Source organism: Canis lupus, chromosome 16 (genome assembly GCF_011100685.1).
Source record: "Canis lupus familiaris isolate Mischka breed German Shepherd chromosome 16, alternate assembly UU_Cfam_GSD_1.0, whole genome shotgun sequence".
NCBI classification, from domain to species: Eukaryota; Metazoa; Chordata; class Mammalia; order Carnivora; family Canidae; genus Canis; species Canis lupus.
Window position 1 is genome coordinate 9,402,633 of NC_049237.1, and position 19,194 is coordinate 9,421,826.

The following is a 19,194-nucleotide window of genomic DNA, read 5'->3' on the forward strand; positions in this document are numbered from 1 at the left end:
CCATACCAAAGGATGTGGGCCCAAATGATTTGTTTTTCTTTACTTCTGTGAAGTGGAAACACTGACAATTGTTGTTTTCTTCCAGGAATTTGTGCAAATATTCTCATGAGGTTCTCTCAGAAGAGAACTTCAAGGTCCTGAAAAACCATGAGCTCTCTGGACTGAACAAAGAGGAATTAGCAGTGCTCCTCATCCAAAGTGACCCTTTTTTTTTGCCTGAGGTAAGTTGTGATTCCTTCGTTATAAGCCACAAGAGACAATATTATTGGCAGTGTTGTGTCATGGATGGGTTGGAATAGGACCACAAAAGACTCAAAATCACCACCAGGCTCTGCAGATAGCAATCAACAGGTGACTGTTGCTAAGTGACCTATAGATTCCAGCAATTTCCTTCCCATTTGAGGTGATCTGAAGATACAGTATTAGAACTAGTTGATGCTTTACATCTAGGTAGCTTCCTGGAAGGAGATGGTCTTTTTTTTTTTTTTTAAGATTTTATTTATTTAATCATGAGAGACACAGAGAGAGAGAGGCAGAGACATAGGCAGAGGGCGAAGCAGCCTCCCTAGGACTCCCGGGATCATTACCTGAGCCAAAGGCAGAGGCTCAACCACTGAGCCACCTAGGTGCCCGAATCTAGTAGGTTCTTAATTGCTGACCTGCTTCCCAGAGAATGGAAGAGATACCATGAATAAATAAGTGAAATCTTAAAAAATAAAAAAGAATCTACTAGACGTTGCTGTTGCTGAGGGATCCTAGAAGAACCTATTGACAAAATCTCTGTGAGGGCCCTCTTACCACCCTTTTACCACATAGAGAGTCCAAAGAAGAGAGTGCCTTTTCGTTGGAAGAATTGAGTACTCAGAATTAGTGAGTGGGGTGGGGAGGTCCATGCCTGGTTTACTTTTTAGCTAATAGCTTGTTTGCCATTTACCACTTGTCAGGGCTGAGATTGTAGATGGGGAGACTGCAATGTTTACCGGACTAGAGGTCTGAGGAGCTGGTTCCTATAGTGGAAAATCGACAAGAACATTGGTAGCATGGATGTGTATTTGAAAAAGCTGGGCAAGAGAAGTCTCTAAAGGGGTGTCTCAGGGGATCCCTGGGTGGCTCAGCGGTTTGGCGCCTGCCTTCAGGCCAGGGCATGATCCTGGGGTCCTGGGATCGAGTCCCACATCCGGCTCCCTGCAGGGAGCCTGTTTCTCCCTCAGTCTGTGTCTCCGCCTCTCTGTGTGTCTCTCATGAATAAATAGATAAAATCTTAAAAAAAAAAAAAAGTCCTGATTCTGCTACCAACTACTTCTGTGATCACGGACAAAGCATGTAATCCTGGGTCTCACTTCATTTGATGTTTTACATTCGTTCAGCTAACATTTAGGAGTGCCTGCAGGTGGTAGGCATGGAGTTAAATCCTGAGGGCAGCTGTGGACAAGACACATTCCTGCCCTAACACCTGAAAGTGTCCTCACTTTTTCATTTTGCCTTGACCTGTGAGAACATAAAAGCATCAGGCAAACCAGACTTCTTGGTTTATAAGCTTGTAAAATTTAAATGTGCTTATTAAAGGTAGAAATGCTGTCATTTGCTCTAGCCTAATAAAGGCAGGAGCACTCTTACTTATTCATTAGGACAGTCCTAGGATTGTTAACCAGAATGTCATTTGTGAAGCCGCTAATTATTCTTCTCCCAGGGCCTTGGTTCTGGAACTTTAGTGAGCATCAGAATCATCTAGAGGGTTTGTTGAACCAGAGTGCTGGGTCCCACCTCTGGGGGCTCTGACTGTATATGGAGAAGGGTCTGAGGATTTGCATTTCTTTCTTTCTTTTTTTTTAAATTTATTCATGAGAGATATATATAGAGAGGCAGAGACACAGGCAGAGGGAGAAGCAGGCTCCATGCAGGAAGCCGGATGTGAGTCTCGATCCCGGGACTCCAGGATCACGCCCTGGCTGAAGGCGGCGCTAAACTGCTGAGCCACCGGGGCTGCCCTGGATTTGCATTTCTGCTGAGTTTCCAGGTGGAGTTGACCCTGCCAGTCCAGGGACCACACTTTGTTGTTGTTTTTGGTTTTTTTGGCTTTCTTTTTGTTTTTAAAAGATTATTTCTTTATTTTTTTTGAAAGAGAGAGAGCCCAAGCTGGGGGAAGGATGGGATGCAGGGCTCGATCTCAGGACCCTGAGATCATGACCTGGGCCACTTAGGTGCCCCCAGGAATCACACTTTGAGCCCTGGTGGTTCTAGAGCCTAGAATCTGTATAGTAGGCTTCGTGGCAATGATGCCTGTTTGAATCAGGTTTTCGAAGTCGTCTGTGTACCTAAATTGTTGCTGGAGTCTGATTCTCATTAGGGTTAGGGTTAGGGTTAGGGTTAGGGTTAGGGTTAGGGTTAGGGTGTACCTAAATTGTCGTTGCTGGAGTCTGATTCTCATGTCATTGCCACCCAGAGAAATCACAGTGAACCAGGACGATCTGATGTACTCAGTGTGTTGAAACAATGTATACGTGTTTTGATCTTTAGGATTCTTTTATGTAGTGATTCAAACATTTGCAGCACATTTTATATTTTACACAATGTATTTACATATTTTATTATTTAATCTGCTCAATAACTTGGGTTATGTGGACAGAGCAACTATTTTCCTCCGTCACAGTGAAGGAAACAGAGACTGGGAGTAATAATTCAGGTGAGGTCCCCACAGCTGGTTCTGTGCCTGTGGACTTTAAAATCATATGGTCTGGCCTCTGGGACAGTATTTCAGTAAGAAATACTTATGCCTTCTTTTTCTTAATATTTTATTTATTTATTTTACATAGAGAAAGAGAGAGGGAGAGCACACAAGCAGGGGGAGCGGCAGCATGCAGGCAGAGGGAGAGGGAGAAGCGGGCTCCCCATGGAGCAGGGAGCCCATGGTGGGGCTAGATCCCAGGATCCTGGGATCATGACCTAAGCTGAAGGCAGCCGCTTACCCAACTGAGCCACCCAGGGCCCCAACTTATGCCTTCTTTTCAGCTAGGACTCTATGTCTGCAGAGCTAGCTGGGTAGATATATCTATTTACATAGGAATGTGAAAATTACCTTCTTTAGTTGACCTTTTAAGAGACTTTGTCATGTTTTGCCTAGCAGAGACAACGGTTGCGGTAAGACCCACATGTCCCTTTTTTTTTTTTTGAAGCTTTTTTTTTTTAAGATTTTATTTATTCATGAGAGAGAGAAATTACTAGGTAGAGAGGCAGAGGGAGAAGGAGAGGCAGGCTCCCCACTGAGCAGGGAGCCCGATACAGGGCTCTATCCCAGGACCTAGGATCATGACCTAAGCTGAAGGCAGACATCTAACTGACAGCCACCCAGGCGCCCCTTTTTCAAAGCTTTTATTTTTAAGTCCTCTCTCCACCCAGCGTGGGACTTGAACTCACAACCCCCAGACCAAGAGACACATGCTCCACCATCCGAGCCAGCCAGGTGCCCTTCACATGTCCCTTTAATTGCAAAATGACTTGATAGTCTTCCTCCTTGGGGTTCCTTTGTAACATAGGGCTCCCTTTGGGTCCTATTTGGTCCTATCTGTGGCTGGCCATGGCCATCTTATTTTAATTCTTCCAAAGAGTTATTAAATTCGTGTTTCAGTTAGTTTGCAGGCCTCTTCTACTGCAAATAAATTGTCAGTTGAATACGGGATGCCTGGGTGGCTCTGTGGTTTAGTGTCTGCCTTTGGCCCAGGGCGTGATCCTGGAATCCTGGGATCAAGTCCCGCATCAGGCACCCTGCATGGAGCCTGCTTCTCCCTCTGCCTATGTCTCTGTCTCTCATGAATAAATAAATAAAATCTTAAAAAAAAATCAGTTGAATACAACTCATCACAGGTTGTGGAAGACACATATATTTTTTTCCTTCAGTAGATCTCTGCTTACAGCTAACTTTTTTGTATACTTAGGCTTTCCCTAGTGAATATGTGGCAGGTGCGGGAAGGTGTATTGTCTCTGGCAACATAGTTGTCTCTGTTTCTCTCTTCTGCAGATATGCAAAAATTATAAGGGAGAGGGTCGAAGAGTTATTTGTGACAAGTATCCACAGTGTGAAAGGCTCCACATCTGTGAGCACTTTACCCGAGGGAATTGTGGGTATGCCAACTGCCTCAGGTCCCATAACCTGATGGATAGAAGGGTGCTGGCGATCATGAGGGAGCACGGCCTGAGCCCCAGCGTGGTTCAGAACATCCAGGACATCTTCAACAACAAGCACAGCCGAAAGAAACACTCCGGGTACAGAGGTACATGCTTTCTCCTTTTTCATTAACAGAAGAAACAGAAATAAACAGAAATCACAAGGGAAGTGTATCTTTACCTATAATCCTTCTACCTCCCCATGTCAAGCTATTTTTGCTTGCAGACCTTGTCTCTATGGATACATAATTTTTACTTGATTATAATCACAGTATGTATGCAATTTTGCAATTTGATTTTCATGCTAAGCACTATCCACTTACCCCACTTTGTTAAAATGTTTATAATTTTTCTAAAAGCTAATCATAAAGCTTTCCCCCCCCCACCAGCTGTTAGCATTTTGTCCCAATAACATTTTGTTGCGATTGTTTTGTCACTTTCTCTCAGTATCTGTACACATATCCACACTGATACACACACACACATAACATTTTTGTGGTTAGAGCATTTGAGGTATGCAGTCATACCTCCACATCTCTATATATAAACATGCACTTCCTTAATAAAACAAGGCCACCCTCTTCCATAACGACAATACAATTAATACAGGAAATCTAGCATTAATGCAAAACTATACACAATTTTATTCGTAGTCCTCAGTACTATTCCTTTTTTTTTTTTTTTTTAAGATTTTATTTATTTATTCATGAGCAACACAGAGAGAGAGACAGGGAGAGAGGCAGAGGGAGAAGCAGGCTCCGTGCAGGGAGCCCAACGTGGGACTCGATCCCGGGTCTCCATGATCACGCCCCAGGCTGCAGGCAGCGCCAAACCGCTGCGCCACCGGGGCTGCCCCTCAGTACTATTTCTTGAAAAATGTATTTATTTTTACCTTTTAAATTGTCTATGATATAACATAAAATTGACCCTTTTAACCATTTTTCAGTGTACAGTTCAGTGGTACTTCAGTGGTATTACGTTCACAATGTTGCCAGCCACGACCACCATCCATCCCCAGAACTTTTCCATCTTCCCAAATGCATACTATGTACCCCAGTACAATGACCCCCCTTCTTTGTGCCTGCACCTGGCAACTGCGTTGTATTTTCTTGTCTCTATGAATTTGACTTCTCCAACATCCTCATAGAGGTGGAGTGATACAGGATTTATACTTTTTGTGATGAGCTAATTTCATTTCCATGTAATGTCTTCAAGGTTCAACCCACCCATGTGATAGCATATCCTTCCTTTTTTAAAAAAAGGAATATATACAAAATTATACATACAATTTTAAACATTGTGGTAAAAATATACATAACAAATTTTTTTTTTTTAATTTATGATAGTCACACAGAGAGAGAGAGAGAGAGGCAGAGACACAGGCAGAGGGAGAAGCAGGCTCCATGCACGGGGAGCCCGACGTGGGATTCGATCCCGGGTCTCCAGGATCGCGCCCTGGGCCAAAGGCAGGCGCCAAACCGCTGCGCCACCCAGGGATCCCACATAACAAAATTTACCATCTGAACCATTTCTAAGTGTTCAGTGGTGTTAAGTACACTTATGTTGTTTTGTTTTGAGGCCCATCTCTAAAACTCACTTTATCTTGCAGAACTGAAACTCTATACATATGAAACAATACCTCATTTCCTCCTCCCCCTCAGCCCTGACAACCACCGTTCTACTTTCTGTTTTCATGAAGATGAATACTCTAGATACCAAATACAAATAGAATCGTATGAGATTTGTCTTTTTATGACACTGGCTTATTTCACTTTGCATAACATTCCACTGTGTGTATATGCCATGTTTTGTTTATCCATTCATCTGTGGTTGGATACTTGAGTGGCTTCTACCTTCAGCTACTATGAATAATACTGCTGTGAACATGGTTGTACAAATATCTGCTTGAGGCCTTGCCTTCGATTCTTTTGAGTATGCACCTGGAAGTGGAGTTGCTAAATCATGTAGTCATTCTATGTTCAATTTTTGAGGAACTGTCATCCCATTTTCATAGCAGCTCCGCTATTTTGTATTCCCGCCATCAGTGCTCCAGGGTTCCAGTTTCTCCATTTCCTCACCAATACGTGTTATTTTCGATTTTCAGGTTAACAGCCATCCTAATGGGTATGAAATGGTCAGTTCTATTCCTTAATCATTTTCACATTGTTTAATAATATCAACACTTGCAATTTTTTATGCCTTTCTGAAATGGATGTTAAAGAGGTGGATTTTATTATTTATTTATTTGTCAAGATTTTATTTATTTATTTGAGAGAGAGAGCACAGAGGAAGCAGGAGAAGGAGAAGCAGACTCCCCGCTGAGCAGGGAGCCCAGTGCAGGGCTGGATCCCAGGACCCTGGCATCATGACCTGAGCCAAAGGCAGATACTTAACTGACTGAGCCACTCAGGCACCCCTTTTTTAATTTTTTAAAAATTTTTAAAAGATTTTATTTATTTGAGAGAGAGAGAGCAGGGAGAGAGGAGGTGAATTTTATAAAGCGGATAGAATACATAATTTTAAGATTCTATAATACGTAATAAACAATTACACCTCTTTATATTTGAGAAATTCTTTATAATTAACCAGGAATTTTTCACCCAAAATATCTCATCGTTCTTCCTGATGGCAAAGCCATGAAGACAGGCGTATTATTAGCCTCAATTGATTAAGGAGACTGAGGGTCAGAAATATTAAATGACTTTTATTTTAATTTATTCTTTAAAAAGATTTTACTTATTTATTCATGAGAGACACAGAGAGAGGCAGAGACACAGGCAGAGGGAGAAGCAGGCTCCACGCAGGGAGCCCAATGCGGGACTCGATCCCGGGATCCTGGGATCACATCCTGAGCCAAAGGCAGAGCTCAACCGCTGAGCCACCCAGGTGTCTCTTAAATGACTTTTATTGTAAGCAGTCTTAAATCATTTTTACTATGAATAAATAGAAGAGATGTTTTCAAGGCCTCACACCACTAGATAGTGGCAGAGCTTACGTGTTCTGCTCCCTCATCTGGTGTATTTTCTCCCACATTGTAATGCTCTCTGAACAGGGGAACACCTGGAGGGATGTGTTCTGGTGTAGTTTCCCAATATAAATTCATGGTATGTGAGAGAGATCTTATGTATTATCCCTTCTGGTTAATTTACTTGATTAACTATTTTGTTGGCAGGAGAAGTATGTTTGCTTTTACTCTATTACCCCTGCCCTTTGAGTTTGGAAGAGAAGGGCCCTCTTCCTGCCCTTCCCCACACATATAATAGCCAGCTTATATACCACACATGCACACACAACACACATACACCACATACAGGCATACATACCACACACTTGTACACACCACACACAAACACACATGCATTCACACCATACATGCATACATACTTCACACTACATGCACATCTTACTGACAATGTCTCACACACGTACACTGCATATGTACATCTTATACACATATACACCTCATGTGTGCATGCACACCCAGAACAATACACACCACACATAAATGTGACAGACGTGCCTACCACACATACACACTTCACACGCACTTGCAAGCACCCGTGCCCACTCCTTCCCTCCTCTTCCCCAGGGACTCATCAAGTTTCTTGAGAGAGGCTAATTCTTCTTGATATCTCTCACCTAAGCTTGGATATTTGGGGACTAGATGAAGAACTCTGGAAAGATTTCTAGTTTAAATGAAATCAGACCTTTTTACTGTGGTTTCATGTTTATTAATTTATTTCTTGTGTGTGTGTGAATCCTTAGTTTGTTGGGGGACCTTCGACAACATGGGCAAAACCTAAATGACTTGGAAAATACTCCCTGACCTGCACTAGTCTGCATCTCCATTCCTCAGAGTGGTGAATGTTGACGGGAACCAGAGCATAGTGGACACCCCCAGCTAAGAGCTTGGGGGCTTGGGGTTACATCTGAGGCCCAGGAGAGAAGTTGAGACCAGCCAGGGTCACTCTGACTCTCATCCTGGGCCATGGGGCGGGGGGTGTTTCCTGCTCTGCTAGCAGAATAGCAGATTCCTCCTTCATCTTTAACATCCTTCCCAAGACTTTTACACACCAGATTGGGACACGTGATTTTGATGGAATGTAGATCACAAACTTGGAAAAGCTGAGGAGGAACAGTGGCGAGAACCCAAACGTGCTAATGCTCATTCTCCTTGTTTGGTTTTTCTTTTCCTAGCTCCTCCCTCCTATCGTAGAGACAAGGCATACAGAGGTAGAAGCAAGAGCAGAGACCGATCATTTCAGGGTAGTACAGAATTTCTTCCATCTGCTCCAGCTCCTGCTCAGAAGTCCTGCTCGTCCAGTCCAGATCCAGTGGGCCACAGGCCTCCCCTGGATAATGTGCCCGTCGAGGATCTGGCCCACAAGTTTGGGCGTCTGGGAAGTCAGGATTGCCCTCAGCCTTCCCCGGTCTCACCTAAGGCCAATAGTCTCAGAGGAGCAGGTCAAGTGGGAGGAAGCCGGCGGTTTTCAGAGAACGGCAGTCCAGAGGATCTCTTTTATGGGCATCAAGATAGCATTTTCTTTCCTTCTGATTCGACGCCTGCCTCCAACCGGAAGGGCCCTGACTCCGGGCTGAATGACAAAGGCACCAGTAGAGAGTCTGTGTTTTCCTGGAGTAAGGCCACCTCTGGCTCTGTAGGTTCTCTGCAAACACCTGAAACCATAACCACCAGAAAGAGCACAGGCCTGCTTTCCCCAGACGGCATGAGCGCCGAGGCCAGAGGTAGCAATCAAAATGCCCAGTATTTCCCGCTTTTTAATAATAACGTTGATGGAATGGCCACGGATGGAACTTCCGCAAGATCTTTAAATTACAAAACCACAACCAGAGGACAGAGAGAAAAATCGTTACCTCGGAATCAGGACGCGGGAACTCCTCCCGGTAATGTCCAGACCACTGGCACAATTATGGGTGGTGATGATCCAGCAGCGGCACCTGCTAACGGTAAGGTGAAGCCACCTTGGGCCAGTAAATCTGTCCACGGCATACCAGACGGCTCTAGTCAAGTTGTGGGGGGAAGCCCCCCAGTGTCAATACTGGTGCCTCTGGTTTTGACTTTTTTTTTTTAAAGATTTTATTTATTTATTCATGAGAAACACAGAGAGAGAGAGAGAGGCAGAGACACAGGCAGAGGGAGAAGCAGGCTCCATGCAGGGAGCCTGATGTGGGACTCGATCCCGGGACCCCAGGATCACGCGCTGGGTTGAAGGCAGGCAGGTGCTCAACTGCTGAGCCACCGAGGGATCCCCTGGTTTTTACATAACACTGACCTTCAGAGGAGATAAAAATGCATTCTGCTTTGGCAGTCAGAACCTGTACACCCTTGTCCTGCCGACACCTCAGGAGACCACTGTCCCCACAGTACAAGTGCGCACTCGTTTTGAGATGCCACTTTCCATGTCCTCCTCAGGCACCAGAGCTGCAGCCTATGCAAGCCATGGTCAGAACTCTGCCCAGACCCCAGTTAGCCCTGCCAGTGAGTTTGCAAGGACCCCAAGATGTGCTCCATGTAAGTCACTGAGGGACGAAGCGGGGGGCCAGGTCTTGTGTCTGCTGCAGAACAGTTACGGCTGGTGGCCTCTCTCTGGACGTTCCCTAGTAGTCACTAAAGGGCAGAGAGTTGGAGGGTTTGGTTGAGGGGTGATACTGGTGAGGAGACTGACCTGAAGACCAAAGTGCCAACAGTTGAATCATGGGGAGTTAGCTGCCACATTTCCTGAGCACAGGAGTAGTTTAGTCATGGTTTAAAAAATAAACATAACTCTCACATGACCCTAAGATCCACGTTTGCTTTTTTTTTTAATTTAAATTCAATTTGCCAACATATAGTATTAACACCCAGTGCTCATCCCATCAAGTGCCGTCCTTAGTACCCATCCCCCATGCACCTCCCCTTCTGCAACCCTTCGTTTGTTTCCCAGAGTTAGGAGTCTCTCATGGTTTGTCTTCCTCTCTAATTTTTTCCCACTCAGTTTCTCCCCCTTCCCTTACGGTCCCTTTCACTAGTTCTTCTATTCCCCATATGAGTGAAACCATATGATAATTGTCTTTTTCCGATTGACTTACTTTACTCAGCATAATACCCTCCAGTTCCATCCACGTTGAAGCAAGTGGCAGGTATTTCATCCTTTCTGATGGTCCATGTGTGCTTTTATGGAGGGGCTGTCTAGGCTCTCATGAGCAACACGTGAATTTGCAATTTTCTTAAACATGGGGCCAGTTACAGATACTCTTTCCCATTATGAGATAAGGTTCTCTTGATTTTTGGTCTAAACACTAAGATCAGCATACACACACCTTTTGTTTTATAGATTCTGCATTTGACGTTGGTAGTACCAGCTCTTCCAGGATGGATGACTGTGACCCACAGGAAATTTGTCTTGACCACCTGTGTAAGGGTTGTCAAACTGGTGAGTAACTTAAGGGCTTTCTAGAAGCCAACATTTCCTGAGCATTTACTGTATGTTTGGTACGTTGCCAAGAACCCTAGGTGTATTGCCCTTAAATGTCCTATCAAGCCTGGAAGTAAGTTCTATGGTTAACCCATTTTAAGATGTGGAAACTAGAGGCACAGAGAGCTTAAGACCTCACATACACAAGTGGACAAGTTGACTTTTGACTCTCAATTGCCCACCCAGCCTGTGTTCTTTGCCCCGGTATAGTATTATACTTTCTCCTTTTGCAGTTCAGTTTCAGGTGCAATATTATTGTACTTAGTCAAGGACCCATCTTTTCATATACTAAAAGCAAACAAATGAAAGACAAAAAAAAAAAAAAAAGTATCCAGCCAACATGCTTTCACAGTTCATGTCCTGTCGCACAATGATGCCAACTTTTTTTCAGTGGGTTTGTGGTCGAGGTGGCATCAAAGCACCCACTAATGAGAAAACTGTATAAGATAAGTAGATACATAAATTAACCTAAGTACCAACTGGGTCCTGAGTACTGGCTAAGGGAATACAAATTATAAGTCAGATCAGGACAGAGTGAGATGAGTGAGGGAATCTTTCTGGAAGAACCAAATCTTAAGCCAGGGCTTCAAGAAAATGCATACAGCTGTGGACACTAGAGAGTAATTTGTCTCCATGTACCCCTTGGGGGTGCAGGAGGGGTAACCATACATTTGTAATGACGTCAGATTTCCATGTGGATAGAGTGACTCTGGGGAGTGGGGAGCTTTGTTTTCTGGTGAGTCTCTATTGGTGACAAGGGAAGCTGGAGCTATGGGGCGGTGTAGGCAGGAATCAGCATGGGCAAAGGCATAGACTGGAAGGAAGTGTGCTCGCATGCAGGTGCAGCATGGCGGGAAAGGCAGCCCTAAATGGGGGAAAGGCAGCAGTGAACTTGGTTGAATTGGTTAGAACCGCCACTCAACAGACCCTCAGACTTCCTCTCTGTCTTTGTAGAGAACTGCAACAAAGTTCATTTCCACCTGCCCTACCGCTGGCAGATGTTCTTTGCAAACACCTGGATGGACCTCCAGCCCATGGAAAATATTGAGAAGGCCTATTGTGACCCCCAAATCCGCATGTAAGTTGGGGGCCAGACTGGCTTTTGAGATCCACAACATCATCAAAAGAAAGCATAGTGCTGGGCATATGGCAAGAGGAAAAAAAAATTTCCTTCAGAATCCCATTCAAGTTTCAGGTAACTCTTGAGATAAAAAATGGCAGATGCCTCCTAAATTCAGGAAGGAAAAACAAACAAACAAACAAAACACGAGCCAGATTTGAAGTCACAAAGAACCTGGCCGATATACTAGGGGTTCTGAGACTCTTTGCTGACTCGTGTGATATGAACACGAGTGTGTCCTGCAGAAAAACACATTGCAGAGGTCAGTTTGTAATACTGTAAACTCACAACAGGACTATTATAAGTATGGTGATTATAGGTCAAAAGAGCCTCTGGCTTAATTTGATAGCTATAGAACACGAGTTGAGTAATTTCATATAGTTGTCGTGCAGAATGTTGTCTACTTGAGCATTTTATGTCTTTCTTTATGTTTGCTATTTTCTCTATCTTGGAGGTATCTAAGGGGATACCTTATATTTCTGTTTCTGCCAGTGATGAACTGGGTGATACCACATATGACTATATTTATAAGGTGCATCCTAGTTTTATAAAGTAAGTTCTTTTTTTCCCCTTATTCCCTATGCTGTACTTTTCATCCTCGTGACTTACTTATTTTATAACTGAAGTTTGTACCTCTTACTACCCCTCACCTGTTTTGCCCATCGTCCAACCCTCTCCCTTCTGGCAACATTAATTTTGTTTTCTATATTTATAATTCTGTTTCCTCCATCTCTTCTTCCTTCTCTTCCTCTTTTCTTCTTTTTTCCTTTCTCTAATAAGGAAATTTTGTGTATATATTGGAGGGAAGGATTGCGTACATTCCATCGTCTTAGAGTGAATTTTTGGTGGAGATTCTTTGTTACTGCATTTTGCCACTAGAGGGTAGCATCAGCCACTTTCTTGTTTGGAGGTGTGTTTCCCCCGCACCCCCCAGGTAAATCTGAAGCTGGCTTCCTCAACTTCTCACTATTTTTTTTTAATTTTTATTTATTTATGATAGTCACAGAGAGAGAGAGAGAGAGAGAGGCAGAGACACAGGCAGAGGGAGAAGCAGGCTCCATGCACCGGGAGCCCGACGTGGGATTAGATTCCGGGTCTCCAGGATCGTGCCCTGGGCCAAAGGCAGGCACCAAACCGCTGTGCCACCCAGGGATCCCCTCAACTTCTCACTATTAACTTTTGGGGCTACATAGTGATTTTGTTTTCAGGAGGCAGTTTAGCAGCATTCTTGGCCTTTATCCACTGGATTCCTGTTGTGATAACCAAAAATCTCTTTCAACATTGTTAAATGTCCTCTGCGGGACAAAACTATTCCTCATTGAGAACTACTGATTTAGTGGGTGTTTCTTAGAGCAATAGTTTTCAAACTTGTTGGTCTCAGGACCCTTGTATCCTAAAATACATTGAGGATCCCAAAGAATTTCTGTTTCTGTGAATTATAGCTGTCAACGTTTACCATATTAAAAATCAAAACCGAGAAAAATTCAGTATTTATGGATTCATTGAAAAATAACAATAATAAATTCATTACATGGTAACATAAATACCATATTTTTATATAACTATGCTTATATAGTTATAAATAGTTATATGTAATAGCTATATATGTACATATAATTAAATAATAACTTTTCCAAAATGAAACCAAGATATTCCCTCAGAAGAATGGACGTTGTTTTATACTTTGGCAAACCTCTTTCATCTGTTGTAGAATCACAACATCATGTAGCCTCTGGCAGACTCCACTGTGCACCTATGAAAGCATGAAAGTGAAAAGGCAAATCATGTCTTAATCTTTTTTTTTTAATTTTTTTTTTTTATTTATGATAGTCACACAGAGAGAGAGAGAGAGTGAGAGAGAGGCACAGGCATAGGGAGAAGCAGGCTCCATGCACCGGGAGCCCGACGTGGGATTCAATCCCAGGTCTCCAGGATCGCGCCCTGGGCCAAAGGCAGGCGCCAAACCGCTGCGCCACCCAGGGATCCCCGTGTCTTAGTGTTATTATGAAAATAACTTCCTGCAAAGGTCTCAGACCACATAGTGTAACTAATTAAGTGATAATATTTGAGAAAACTTACCTACATGAGTTTCTAACATTGAGCCAATCCTTTGTTTTGTGGGCACATTTTATCCTGACATATTTGTTGAGGATGGATTATATTTTGTGACATGATTAACTCTATGGGACAAGTAACTTACCCATCCTCTCTGCATTTCAGTTTTTTTCTTCTTTGGTGTATAAGACCTGGAGTTGTATAAAGAAAATTTGAAGTTCCCTGTCATCTCTAAGATCTTAATTCTGTGCTTTTGTTAGGGAAGACCAGATTGTAGAAGATCAAGTTCAGTAAAGTATGCTGTTAACTTTCAACTTTTCCCTCTCAGCTTTTCTATTGGAAATAAAAGCATCGATTTCCAGAAAATGACTTGTAATTCTATTCCTATCCGACGCATCTCCACGCCTTCATCTGTCACGACGCTGACCAATTTTGTCTTTGCCACAAAATGGATTTGGTACTGGAAGAAAGAATCAGACATATGGGTTCAATATGGGGAGGAGGTGAGTACCATTCCTCTTTGTGGAGGCTCTAGTTTAGACTTGATACTTCCAGATAAAACTAATGATAAAATCCAAAAAAAACCCCAAAAACTAGGGATCCCTGGGTGGCGCAGCGGTTTAGCGCCTGCCTTTGGCCCAGGGCGCGATCCTGGAGACCCAGGATCGAATCCCACATCGGGCTCCCGGTGCATGGAGCCTGCTTCTCCCTCTGCCTATGTCTCTCTCTCTCTCTCTCTCTCTCTGTGTGACTATCATAAATAAATAAAAATTAAAAAAAAAAAAAAAACCCAAAAACTAATGATAAAATGCTTGATGCCTAATTGGTTACCCATGGAGCACCGATATAGTACAGGAAGTCATACTTTTTCACGTTATACACAGCTTTATTTGCATTTTGCTTAGTAAGCATCTACTCTTTTTTTTTTTTTTTTTTTTTTTTTTTTTAAATTTTATTTATTTATGATAGTCACACAGAGAGAGAGAGAGGCAGAGACATAGGCAGAGGGAGAAGCAGGCTCCATGCACCGGGAGCCCGACGTGGGACTCGATCCCAGGTCTCCAGGATCGCGCCCTGGGCCAAAGGCAGGCGCCAAACCGCTGCGCCACCCAGGGATCCCTCTTTTTTTTTTTTTTTTTTTTAAGGATTTTATTTATTTATTCATGGGACACACAGAGAGAGGCAGAGACACAGGCAGAGGGAGAAGCAGGCTCCCTGCAGGGAGCCCGATGTGGGACTCAATTCCCAGACCTGGATCACGACCTGAGCTGAAGACAGATGGTCAACCACTGAGCCACCCAGGGGCCCCAGCAAGTGTCTACTCTGATTGCTGTCATAAGTGACAGCATCTGTGAATTATTTTCAGTACCCTTCTTTCTTCATGATCAGGGACTGAGGTGGAACCTTGAGCTAGCTTCCTCTGTGTTAGTTCGTAAATGTACAGAGACTACTGCTTCCAGCCGGTGGAGCACAGCAGGCAGGGTGAGAAATCAGAAGACTGGTAGATGGTCATTAGGATTCTGGATTCAGATGGATTTGAAGGCTGGAACTGGCTTATCCACAGAAGGACACAGTAACAGACCATAGAAGTTCAGATAAGCACGGCTTCTATCTAGTGTTTCTTCCTCTCTTTGATTCACAGGATTAAATTGAGAGAGAGAGAGAGAGAGAGAGAGAAGGCAATGAGATGAGAGTGATAAGAAAGAAAAAAGGAAAGCGAGAGATTAAAATGAAGCCAAAGCCAGGGTGCCTGGGTGGCTCAGTTGGTCAAGCGTCCAGTCCACCCAGCTCTTGATCTCAGCTCAGGTCTTGTTCATGAGTTCAAGCTCCGTGTCAGGCTCGCTGGGTATGGTTCTACTTAAAAATAAGTAAATAAACAAAAATTGAAGAGAAAAAAAAATGCAGCCAAAGCTGAAGCAGGACAATGAAATGCCAGCAAAAGAAGCTGATGGGCCCTGAGTTTGGCTGTGAGCCGCCTTGCTTCCAAAGCACACAGAGAAACGCCATCTGTCAAGGCTCACCTGTGCCTCTATGGGAAGAACACACCAATTCCTCAGGAGAAGCATTGCTTTTTTTCTGTTGGTGGAGCCTGAGGAAGACCTCTCCTTTGGGGCTACAGAGAGGAGAGCACATATGCTGCAGCCAGTGAGGTCCTCCCCATGAGCCCTACTGACTCCACGTAGTGCAGTGGTTTCCCCACTGTCCTAGCAGCACATCTATGCCATCAAACAACCATTCACAGAACCCGGATAGACAGACGGGAGTAGAGCAGAGCTGCCTGTGGCACGGGGGAGAGGGGCTCAGAGCCTGGTCTCTTGGTGTCTGTCCCCTTTGCTCTTCTCTCTCTTGTGGTGGCTTGTGGAGCAATATGGTGTGACAACCCCCCTGACGTTGAGCATCGTACAGGTTGTTTCCATGGTCAAGCCAAGGATGATGTCAGAGGGCAGTTCTATAAATGTGATCCTGTGAGTTGACTGTGGAAATAGATATTATAAACTCAATTAGTCTTGGTTAAAATAAAAATAAACTATATGCTTTGGTGGTTCATGTGTCAAATACTGGCAAATACTTTTCAGTAAGATGGGAAGAAGGTTGGAAAAGATTTACATTTGTGTGACCTCAGGGGTCCTGGAGACCAAGGAAGAATGCCGGTGGGGAATAGATGATATTTAAACGTACACAAATTCCATTGCTCGTGTTCCCTAGTAAAATATCAAGCAACTTCCGATAAAGCTGCTTGATACAGGGCACGTAGGTCAGTTAAGCATCTGCCTTTGGCTCAGGTCGTGATCCTGGGGTCCTGGGACGTAGCCCTGGATTGAGCTCCCTGCTCAGAGGGGAGCCTGCTTTCCTCTCTGCCCCTCCCCCGTGCTCGTGCTCTCTCTCACGCTCTCTCTCTCAAATAAATAAATAAAATCTTTTTTAGAACGCAACAAACTACTCTTTTTTTTTTTTTTTTTATGATGAGAGAGAGAGAGAGAGAGAGAGGCAGAGACATAGGCAGAGAGAGAAGCAGGCCCCATGCACCGGGAGCCCGATGTGGGATTCGATCCCGGGTCTGCAGGATCGCGCCCTGGGCCAAACAAAGGCAGGCGCTAAACCGCTGCGCCACCCAGGGATCCCCCGCAACAAACTACTTGACACAAAGTTCTCCATGGGACATTCAATCTGTGTTAAATGCAAAGTCCTAGAACATAACTTGGAACTTGATGCAAACACGTAAAATGTTGTTGGATTCATTTAATCTGTGGCACATGTTCTGGGTGATTTGAATAAACTATTATAGTCTCATATTAATTAGACCCATTATTACATAAATTTGAGTTGGCTCTTCTGCTATTTAAAAAAAAGAAGAAGGAAAATAGGCCGTAGGTTTAGTGTTTTCCTTGCTGTCTGTCCCAATGACATAAAAATTGATCGTTCTAGGAGATTTGAACCACAAGAGAAGGAGCAGCCTGGTTTCTTTCAGAGTTCAGTGTGTATGGATGGGTCAAGTCTGCAGCTCTTTGATAGTGTGGTTTGATCCAGTGTAGAGGTTAGAATATTTGAAGAGAAGAGTGGACTGCATAGCCTTCAGACAGGGAGAGTCCTGCAGGTTTTATTTCTTGTAATTGAATTTTTAGTAAGAGTTGGGGCAGCTAAGATTTCTGGGTCAGGAACCTCCCTAGTAGAAACTGGGAGAACAGCTTGTGCCAGCCAAGGGTAAGTACATATGCTTTGACTGTGAACTCTCTGGAATGTAGACTTGATATCATTTTATGGAAATTAAGGCACTTAGCCAGGACTTGTCCCTACATAGATGGTAGGCAGGGAGAGGATGTGGCATTGGAAGAGTGATGGTTGAGTAGTTGGGCAGGTGGGCAGCAGTGGTGCAGGACAGAGTGACAGCAGGAGTGACGGCAGGGCAGGTCTTCCTGGGGTTTGCATCAGGCAGTGCCTGCAGATCCAGCCCGCCAGAGATGTTTACTAGCTGGGAGCTGAGCTTAGTAGCTCTGATAGCTGGTGTTGAGGGGCAGGAGTCCATGGATGAGAGCTCTAGAAACCAAGATCAAGGCAGTCATGTGGGAACAGGACAAAAGCCAAGACTTGGTTACTGCAGTGGAGACACACATTCATGTCTTTAGGGAGAATAAATCATTGAGGTCTCTACCACTCATCATCACTCCTTCACTTATTCAGAACTGGAGTACAGTGTGAAGGAAGGGCCCGAAGCACGCTAGGCTGTCCACATGCTCAGACACTGGAATTGCCTAGTCCTGTCCAGTATGACAACCACCAACCACTTGTGGTGGCTATTTCATTTTATTTTTTTTATTTTCATTTTTTATTTTTTAAAGATTTTATTTATTTATTCATGAGAGACACAGAGAGAGAGAGGCAGAGAAACAGGCAGAGGGAAAAGCAGGCTCCATGCAGGGAGCCCCAGGTGGGACTTGATCCCAGGACTCCAGGATCGAGCCCTGGGCCAAAGCCAGAGCCAAACCGCTGAGCCACCCAGGGATCCCTTGGATATTTTATTTTATTTTATTTTATTTTTTTAAACTTTTTATTTATTTTTTAAAGATTTTATTTATTTATTCATGAGAGACACAGAGAGAAAGAGAGAGAGGCAGAGACACAGGCAGAGGGAGAAACAGGCTCCACGCAGGGAGCCCGACGTGGGACTCCATCCCAGGTCTCCAGGATCAGGCCCCGGGCTGAAGGCAGAGCTAAACCGCTGAGCCACCCGGGCTGCCCGGATATTTCATTTTAAACTTCAGTTAATTAAATTTGAATAAAATGAATACTTCAGTTCCATGGTCACACTTGTCACATTTAAGTGCTCTACAGCTACATGGAGCTAGTGGCTTTCATATAGGAAAACATAGAGGATGTGTCCAGTGAAATGTTCCAGAAAATTCCAGGGGACAACCCTGATCTAGACCCAAAAGCCTTGCCAGCAAAGTCAGGCCCTCAGGCTAGCAACGTGGGCACCCTGGGAGCCCTTTGGGAGAATTAAATACCCTTTCCCTGAATTTGTATTCTGTGATCTGCTTTTTAACTGGATTCCCAGGTGATTCACACACAAATTAGAGTTTGAAAGTCCTGGCCTAGAGTTTGTAGATTATCCTTCCAGCCTGGAACTGGCTCTGCTGAGCTGGCCTTCGGATGTCCCATAACGTCAGCTGTCAGAATGGGAAGCTAGGGGACACCTCGGTGGCTCACAGTGGTTGAGCATCTGCCTTTGGCTCAGGTCATGATCTCAGGGTCCTGGGGGAGCCTACATCTTCCTCTACCTATGTCTTTGCCTCTCTGTGTGTCTCTCGTGAATAAATAAATAAAACCTTTCAAAACAACAAAAAAAGGGAAATCAGGACAGTGATTTGAGATGGCAGCCCAGAG

At 44.1% G+C, this 19,194-nt stretch overlaps 1 protein-coding gene across 2 annotated transcripts in view; it reads left to right on the plus strand.

Moving 5' to 3' along the window:
- ZC3HAV1 (zinc finger CCCH-type containing, antiviral 1) overlaps positions 1 to 19,194 on the plus strand; it is a 62,598-nt gene that overhangs the window by 19,021 nt on the left and 24,383 nt on the right. Inside the window, exons 2-8 of one of the 2 annotated variants that reach the window (XM_038559420.1) lie at positions 86 to 221; positions 4,016 to 4,268; positions 8,359 to 9,129; positions 9,596 to 9,694; positions 10,497 to 10,595; positions 11,592 to 11,715; positions 14,141 to 14,315. In XM_038559420.1, the coding sequence (XP_038415348.1) occupies positions 86 to 221; positions 4,016 to 4,268; positions 8,359 to 9,129; positions 9,596 to 9,694; positions 10,497 to 10,595; positions 11,592 to 11,715; positions 14,141 to 14,315 (1,657 nt within the window). The remainder of the gene's footprint in view (positions 1 to 85; positions 222 to 4,015; positions 4,269 to 8,358; positions 9,130 to 9,595; positions 9,695 to 10,496; positions 10,596 to 11,591; positions 11,716 to 14,140; positions 14,316 to 19,194) is intronic. The other variant, XM_038559421.1, reaches the window with a different exon arrangement.